The sequence below is a fragment of the Orbicella faveolata genome, unplaced genomic scaffold (assembly GCF_042242905.1).
Source record: "Orbicella faveolata isolate gen_17 unplaced genomic scaffold, um_ofav_v1 contig_48, whole genome shotgun sequence".
Lineage (NCBI taxonomy): Eukaryota > Metazoa > Cnidaria > Anthozoa > Scleractinia > Merulinidae > Orbicella > Orbicella faveolata.
Window position 1 is genome coordinate 8,055,226 of NW_028301578.1, and position 9,071 is coordinate 8,064,296.

General features: G+C 39.3%; 1 protein-coding gene across 1 annotated transcript; it reads right to left on the minus strand.

Moving 5' to 3' along the window:
• LOC149096343 (uncharacterized) lies at positions 1-7,492 on the minus strand. Its single transcript, XM_089280886.1, has 7 exons — positions 7,031-7,492; positions 5,153-6,059; positions 2,790-3,945; positions 2,313-2,506; positions 1,600-1,723; positions 663-856; positions 1-13 (listed from the first exon to the last, which is right to left on the minus strand). The coding sequence occupies exons 1-7, from the start codon at positions 7,095-7,097 to the stop codon at positions 1-3; spliced, it is 2,655 nt and encodes an 884-aa protein (XP_089137012.1). The 5' UTR covers positions 7,098-7,492.
• Between the last annotated feature and the right edge of the window lie 1,579 nt (positions 7,493-9,071).

The following is a 9,071-nucleotide window of genomic DNA, read 5'->3' on the forward strand; positions in this document are numbered from 1 at the left end:
TTAGCTGTCAAATCTGAAAAAAAAAAAGAAAAAAAAAAAAAAAAAAAGGTAACGGCCAGTTAATAAACCTGCTATGAAGTGTTACAGTCTAACAAACACAAATTAGCCGGGCGAGCCTCCAGGATAGGGGTACTCTCAAAATGGGTGGGGGTGTGCAGCCTGCTTCCCAAAACCCTTACCATTTTTAAGACCAAAATCTGCAATATTCCCTTCGCAGTTTATATGACTTGACCAAAAATTCGATACTCTATTTAAGATTTGACCCTTAAATCAATACTTTGTTTTAAATCTACCTTATTATTACTTTCCTAGTTTAGACCAATGTTATGCTCATATGTTTTTAATAGGTAGGATAGCTTCTTCCAAAAAACATACCCAGAATGCAAAAACCTACTTGAGTAGCCTATTTCTGATCAAAACGGCTAAAGACCAGACCTTTTTGGGGCTTCACATATCGAAATAGCCCATATAAGTACATCTTTTGTGTGTGTGTATCTGCACTAAGTAAGTAATTAGTAAGTTATTACGCTAACTATACTTGTTTCAGATTTACGATGTTTGCTCCGAGCTCGAACTGTTTGACATTAAAATTAAAGCACTGTGATGACTGATCTTGAATCACTACAATAATTTAAAACAGAAAAGCTATAATACAAAAGTACCTGGACAGTTTGAAAAACTTCTCCCGTCTTGCTCTCTTGATGTGCTTTTCACAGTAATAGCAGAGACATCCACCTTCTGGATCAACAGGAATGCGAGGCAAATTATAAATATCTCGAATGGCCTGCAAGCCTTGTAACACGTCACGTGGCCTGATTCCTTGCGTTTTCTTCATCTTAGTATCCTTCTGAAGCTCCTGTTTTGAAAAAAAGGTGTCTATGAAGACATGGCTTGAGCTTTCAGCACCATCTTTGGGCAAATTCTCAGTAAACGTATGGCCGCTGCTAAATTCAGAACTGGGAGAACGGAAAATAGTGGTAAGTTTGGAGCGATCTCTCTGTCACAGTCTCATATGCATCACTCACGAAATTCGCTCGCATTTTTTGCTCAATTACTTGGTTACGCGGCTCCACGCCGAAACAAAATATTCTTGCGCAAAATCTCGCCAGCTACGTAGCGTGACAACTAATATCACAAGTTTCCACTTGAAATGCTTTTAACTTATTATCATGTGTAGAAACTTTAAAAATATTAAGCAAAATAACTTACGTCAGATTTTTCTTCCCTGAACATGATTTCCTGTAGTATCAAGCCGCTGGCCTGATAACACCGGACCTTTGATCTAAGTTTGATGAGGTAGTTTTTTCTTCTAAGTTTTTTTTATCCATTTTATGTTTCTATTTGTTGGCCATCAAAAATGCTGTTTGTATTCATTTCAAGGTTTTGCTCCTGTCCGAATCAAATTTATTTTTGTCCTGGAAAATCGGACAGTGGTATTTCACGCACACTGCGAATCGTACCTTTCTGGCGCTCCTCAGCGTGGTCTAGCTGAGTATTTCTTAAAATACGATTAGACTATGTTTTGATCAAAGTCCTCCTGATTTGCTACCAAAGCGTGTCTAAAGGGCGTGTTCAAGAGTAAGTACTCGTAATTCGTACCTTCCATGTTTTGTAGTTCTTGTGATTCAAGACTCTTATCTTTGCAGCAGAGCTTGTGGAAGAACTCTGTGAACCTGATGGGGATTCCATGACAGAAGATTTCGATTTGAAGGAGAACAGCTTACTGTTGAGGAAACAAAACAGACATACAGTAAAAATATCAGAACAATAGTCCAAAGAAGAGCTTTTAAAACTAAACTTTTCGAACAACCTGCTTTTGGGGCTCTACAGCTTAAGAGCAGTTTAGAAAGCAATTTTTCTTTTTCTTTTTTCCGATGACGATAAGTACGTTTTGTTTGAGAGCGGTTTTCAATTGAATGTTGAATAGTAATTGGTTCTGCACTTACTACGGAACAAGACTGGCTTAAAAAAAACTCGCGGCTATTTTTTCATCCAATCAGAGGTAAAACCAAAATCAATCGTGACTCGCTCGCAGACGTTTTCCCGCGACTTAGAGTACGCTACAAGTAACTAGTTCGCGTTTTGATTGGTTCACCGTATTGTCAATGGCCTATTTGCATTTGTTAACTACATTGACTACGAAATTTGAAATCTTGACGATTGGTATTACTACTTATTTCAGATTTACGATTTTTGTTTGAATCTCAAGAGTTAGGTTTGAATTTACAGTGAGGTCTTATGGTAACTGAATCTAATCAAAACAAAAATTCCAAACGGAAAGCTATGATGAAACAAGCTGATTAAAACCTGACCTGGGCAATTTGAAAAACTTCTCACGTTGAGCTCTCTTGATGTGCTTTTCACAGTAATAGCAGAGACATCCACCCTCTGAATCAACAGGAATGCGAGGCAGATTATAAATATCTCGAACGACCTGCAAGCCTGGTAACACGTCATGTGGCTTGATCCCTTGCGCCTTCTTCATCTTAATATCCTTCTGAAGTTCCTGTTTTCAAAAATGTAAGAGTCTTTCAGTTGTTGCTGTTGAAGGGTAACTTTTCTACGCATGCCTTTGGCTACATTGATGCTTAAATCGCCTATAACGGAACGAGGAGCACTGAGGCTAGTTAAGAAAAAAAACAATGTACAACCTAATTTCTAGTTTCCACCAACGCATACCAGGGTTGCTTGGTCTTAAACCTGCCATAAACTGCGTCGTCCAAAAATACGAGCCATCGCTCAAAAAAGCCTGTTATACTATGCTAAGCGTAGATACGATCAATTCTTACCTTCCATGTTTTGTAATCCTTGTGGTTCAACACTCTTATCTTTTCGGAGGTGCTTGTTGAAGCGCCTCTGTCCTCAGGGTTTGTAGATTCGTCTTCCCATCGTGCCTCACGCTTGGACTTAGGCCTCACGGCATCTCTTGGCTGTGAGCGGCTTAGTGAAGACAACTTCTCATTGGCAGCAGACGTTTGTTGCTTGTCGTTATCACCTCCAATAATATCAATGATAGCATCACGTTTTGTCACATTTTTCATATCTGCTGTCTGGCTCGTGTAAAACACTTCTCCAGAAAAAGACTCAGATTCAGATTTCACCGAAGACTCCTCCTCACTTTCACTTGAGAAGATGATTTTCTCGTCATCATTATCCATAGTTATCGCGACTTCTTTACGTACAGCAACAGGTGTCTTAAAGGACTCTGTCGAGGAACTGGTACCATCGCTTGCCATGATGATCCTAGGTGTCGATTCATCTGAAGCTGTAGGCAGTAAAGAAACGCTGGGCTTAGATGGGTGTAGCGAAAGTAAAGACTCAAAGGTTGTCCGCTTGGGTGATGCAGATGGACCAGGCATCGATTGAGCCGTAAACAGAGGAGTGCTGAGAACAGTTTTGTCTGTCAGGTCGTTGGTTTGAACTGATAAACGAGTGGCGGTTGCCAAAGAATCCGCACAAACTTCCGTCTCTGATGCCTGTGATATTAAAGGCTCCAATGTCAAAGATACAGAGGAAGGTGTTTCAGTCGGTTTTACTTTTGAAGAGTCAGACAGGGACGTTGTAGTGAACGAAAAATCCAGCGATTTTGTCTCAGGAATTTCCTCACTCGTCCAAACCTTTGTTCTAGGCGAGTCATCGAGTGTAGGAACAGCCATCAAAGGAGTTGGGCATGGTCTTAGCGTGTTGGTCAGTGTCCATATTTTCTGCTCTTGTGTCGAATGGTCTGGCGGTTGATAAATTGACGTGACTGATCGTGATCTTCCTGAAGATGCGTCTGCTGTTGTTTTTGGACGAACACCCTTTGATGCTTCCTGGTTACACTCCATGACTGATTTGTCAAAAATGATTTCTTCTTCATTCAGCTCTTCTCTGGAGTAACCAGTTGAAGGACAATTTGACCCCAATTTACGCGTAGGACGTCGCCACCACATGTTAAAAATTCTCCTGCAAAAAAATGTGAGGGAGAAACGAAGTTTTAAATTTTTGGCTTATAGATAGCATCCCCAACTTGTATTCTCTCTGAAATAATACAAACAAATACATTAAGTTGCCGTGCGTCCATTTAGTAACTGATCACAACTGACTTCAAGATGTGGTCAGAGCAAAAAAGTGGCACAAGAGGCCATAGCTAAGTGTGCCAGTGAAGTTCTTCCTCTAATCGATTATAAGTAAGAACCAATAAAAATGCGACAATGATTCTAGTTATTGTGTAACACCTTTATACCGTGTTTTAAGTAACGGTTGAAAACACCAAAGCGTCATAAAGCATATTTTTTATCTCGTAAATTGCACTGATTCTATATAATATATTGAAGTTTTGACTGCCAAGCGATAAGGGGTTACCCGCTCTCTCAATGAAGCAAAATTGTATTTATTTATTTATTATTCAAATAGGTAAATTTAATTCGCATATGACAGGCTTTGCACGCTCAAAAGTATAAGATATTACCTCCTGATACTGGGGATCAAGCTTCTTATTTATTTAAAAGAGAAAACAATGTACTTGAGAGAACTTTCTTGTCGTTGGTTGTAGTAAAGTACCGATAAATGTAATGATAAATTAATCTCGAGTATATGCCTTGTTTGTTAAATGGGTATAAATTTTGGAGCCTTTTGCTCTAAACTAACGAAAGAATTTTGAATCTTTCCCGATGTAAAAGCATCATCATTAGCTACATCCATTGTCTTAAATCGACTTTGAAACTGTTGAAAAAGATTTTTTGAGAATATACGAGACAAAAACATCTGTCTGGATCAGACAAGTGATTCGCTTACTAACTTCAATACACACGCTTAACTTTACTACAAGGAATGTAGCGGTGCGTTACAAATAAAATTCTTATGATATAGATAGGACCCTGCGCTCTCTGATTGGTCAAAAACCATGTTTTATCAGAGTATAAAACATAGAAAAAGTGTGTTTTATTGTTTTGTACGTGTAAAATCTATGTCATAACGCAAACGAAGAAGCCTGAGCACTGTATTACACTGATATTTTTTTTATAAAACACTCCAGAAATGTAGAGAACTGCGGCTCGTGTTTTCTACATTTTCCTCGTGTTCTCAAATGCCCGTCGTGTTTTATCACTGCGTTGTAATAAACGGCTTAGGCTTCTTTATTTGTTAAGTAACAAGATCGAGACTGACTTACCACAAACGAGGGACACCAGTGAAGATAAACAATAACATCAAAATGCCTGCCAAAATTCCTGCGGCAGAAGCTGCCCCTGAACTCGAGTCTACTGGCTCTTCATCCTTCGAATGAGATTTCTTCTTCTTGATCTTGAAACTCTTTCCTTTCTTACTGTCGTTTAACTTGACGGGATCGTAAGCCGCTTTCCAACGAAGCCCTGAAGATGCCTTCACTCCAGGATGAACAGCCATCTTGTGTTGTGGCATTTCAGATGTTCCGGCTTGTCGTGTTGACCCTTCGTGTCCAGTCACCATTGGTTCGCCATGAGGTGAAGAACTGTCCTCCTTATCATTACTGTGTGAAGATTTCTGGTCATCTTGTCCAGTAGAATTGTCTCCTTTTGAAGGCCAGTCTGATTCTGCATCAGCCGTATCGACTGATGGACTAACCATTTCTTCTATTGGTAAAATCGTCAATTTGAAAGGCGCTGTGATTTTCGTCTTGTATGGTAAACCCGTGATTGATGATGGCTGTCTTTTCTGGAACGTAAATGCCTCCATGTCTTTGCCATCTTTCAAAATAGAAGCTGATGTAGACATTATAGTACCATGTGATGATTTTAAGACGTTTTGTCGCCTTGCCAAACGTCTCATGGCGAACATTAGCTTTCGCATAGTTGAGACGTTTCTGATCTTGTCAGCTGCAGTCCATTTTAACTTTAAGGCCTTCTTAGACGCCGGTAAAACTCTGCCGTCCAATGAGCCAACTCCTTCATCATTAGATGGGAATGAATCCGTGGTTGTTGATATTTGGACGGGAAACTTGTTTTGTCGGGAGCGAAGCGGTACATCAGCATGTTTCGCTGAAGAATTCTTGAATCCGGTCACTTCTTGAGAGGACTCCTTGAACAGATGGTTTGGTTCCTCTGCTGCTTAGAAAAGATCAATGTCTTAATTTTTGTGGTGTTCACATGATCGCTGAGTTAATTAGAAGAAATTCCAAGACCCCGCCATCTACCAGTCGGTTAACAAATTTACACCCTGTATCTTCAGTGCGCCATATTTTGTTTCTCGGTTGCAAAGATCTCGCGAAACAGCTCTTTATGTTAAGAAGAAGAGAGAATATTACAGTCATTGGATGTCAAATATCTTCAGTAAAAATGAAACGCCCGGATTTTTTTTCTGTTTTTAAACAGAAAAAATTGAACCCACACTTGACCAAAAAGGACTGCTAATCACATTGGAAAGTAATAACAGTACTACAAAGACTTGCAGTCTTGCTCTGTTTTGTTCAATATTTTTCTGCAAAGACAACTTAGGCCCCGCGAACATTTACAGGACGGTTTAATTTCGTTTGTTTCATGTAATGTAAAAGAATTTAACGACATTGATCTGTCAGAATTTCTGATCAAAATTTCAGGACTTTGTCAACGAGTAAATTCAACTCTGCAGAGCTGTAGTGGAACAACAGTTTTCCATGGGAACTTTCGAAAAGAGAAGAGGGCTGAGAACGAGTGAGTGCCTTAAAGACTAGTTTTCACTAGCGCAAAAGCATAAACACAAGCCGACATACACAGACGCAGTAAGGTGCTGATAATTAGCGCCTTTTGTTGGAAATTTCCCAAACAAAAGGTGCTTATTATCAGCATCTTGCTGCATCTGCGCATGTCGGCTTGTGCTTATGCTTATGCGCTACTGAAGACTGTCTCAAGAATGCAGTTTTTGTCTGTTGTTTACATCTTTCTGTCAGAACTTTTGTCTTGTAACGAAACAAGAGAAAACGAGATCGCATATCACCGAAAGTGTTGCTAACGAGCAATCAGAACGCTAGTGTTCATTTGCGGCAACAGTTAAAGCTTAATTGTTCTTAAATAGTTACTGTAAAGGTAAATCTTACCTTCGCAAACTGTGTACGATACCAAGATACTCAATAGAATCGCTGTGAAAACGTTTTTCTTCTCCATTTTTGGCGATATTATCTTACTGAGATAGTACAACACAAATGAAATAGAAGAATGATCTTTTTCACGTCATAAACGCATTATAGAGCGCGGGCGGGGCGACGCACGCTCACAGCAACGAACGCACCTGTAACGGCACGAGTACCGCAAGTTACTAATTGTTTGAAACAGTTAGCAGTCTACAATCTGCGCGACAAAGGGTGATCGGCTACATAATATTGAAGGAAGAGCTGAAATGAGATGCTAAAATGCGAGAAGGTGTTGCATGTAGCAGACAGCAAACGTTTCTGGCATCGTCGTCATGAGTAAACTGCAAATTTACACACGCCATGAAAAAAAAAAACAAACTCTGCGCACGATTCGAGCGGCAAAATAAAACCGCGCGCTACAAGCTACCCAGGAAGTGTAATTAGCCTTTTGATTTGTCACATTATTATGTTCATTGTTTATCGCCAGTGCTGTGTCTATATTATTTAATGAGAAATAGTTTTTTAGAATGGGCAAAGGGAAGTATGTTTAAACTATGTAATAGGTTCATAAGTTATTTTATCTGGAAACAAAGTCGAAATTTTGTGCTGTTTGTCTCAAAGTTATCAGGTTGCGAAAAACAGGAAGAAAAAGGAAAAAATTAAATAAAAACATATTAACAGCTGCAGACGAAAGTTAGCTGCTCGTTTCATTCAGAATCTGGGAATCTAAATTCTTCAAGGCTTGACGTATAGAACCTATAACAAAGTCCAATTTCGTGTCGCATGAGAAATATTGGACAATCACAAGCGATTTTTCGTACCTTTTTTCGCAATTTATTTAGTCGTACACCTATACTATACTACACTCACATAGCCAGGCTGGGCGTGTGTTCGGGAAGGCAAAACTCTTTTCGTCAGGTGGCTCATAAAAAGTCATGTGACAAAAACGCGAGTGCTGATTGGCAATGTAAATTTTGCATCGGCGCTATCCGCAGATGCCTTATTTCATATTCACCTACCCAACTTTTGCGGTCGCGACAAAATTAATGGACAAAAAGTAGTAGTAAGGAGCCCTACGCCATCGTGATAAAGTATAAATTTCAACCCGATTATTGTTCTTTACAATGTGCAAAGGTCTGCGGCTGGCTTTAGACAAGCTGCAAAATGCAATACTTTGGAACATGGACCTTACACTGAAATACCGTAATTTTTCGATTATCTTATCACACCTTTTAGGGAAAGTACTTCAGAGGTGTAAGAATATCTTGAAAAACCCACTAATAAATAGGGTATCATTACATTAAACTTAAATTACTACCCTTAGAGATGAAAGGATACTTCCTGTTACGTATTGGAAACTTCGCTGAAATTTTTTTGAGAAGATCGTAGATTGTGTAGTATATGACGAAGTTTTTGAAATGTTTTCAAGGATTTATCTGCGTATGCGTGCTAGCTAGACAAATTCTTCGAGTTTTATTTATTAATGAACATTACTTTCAGGTTAGCACTCAACGCGCAGCTTGATAACACTAGGTAAGAATATTTAAAATGGATTGAATTGAAAAATGGGACCCACCATCTGAAATAGCAGCCAAACATTAGTAAGTTTACCAAATCTGAGAGTTACTGGTTTAAACGCAAAGGCATGGTACACTTTTAAACTTCGCTAAAATAAGAGAGCTTTGTATGGATTGGAGGGACGCTCTCGTTTAGAACATGGCTAATTCTGTATACACAAGCGCAAATTGGTTCCAATGTTCCCATGTTCCCATCTCTTCTTGGGAGGAAGAGACGGGACCCTGGGAACGAGGTTGAATTGACCGAAGCTCAAAAAGTCTGCGGATCTAAATCGTGGACAAAAGTCCTTGGGACACTTTGTAATGTAACGAATTATCTGTGTTTTAGAACTGAAGTTTGAACAAACAAACAAACAAACAAACAACGCTGCTATATCCTTTTAAAACGCGTTGCTGTTTCCCCTCCCCACCCAATACAATGTTGAATATCA

Bases quoted from the DNA above. Each gene is read 5' to 3' on its own strand.
- LOC149096343 (XM_089280886.1), bottom strand. From the start codon at position 7,097: ATGGAGAAGAAAAACGTTTTCACAGCGATTCTATTGAGTATCTTGGTA. The intron at 2,507-2,789 runs GTAAGAATTGAT...TTTTGAAAACAG, and splicing joins AGGATTACAAAACATGGAAG to GAACTTCAGAAGGATATTAA. The intron at 857-1,599 runs GTACGAATTACG...TTTTCAAAACAG, and splicing joins AGAACTACAAAACATGGAAG to GAGCTTCAGAAGGATACTAA.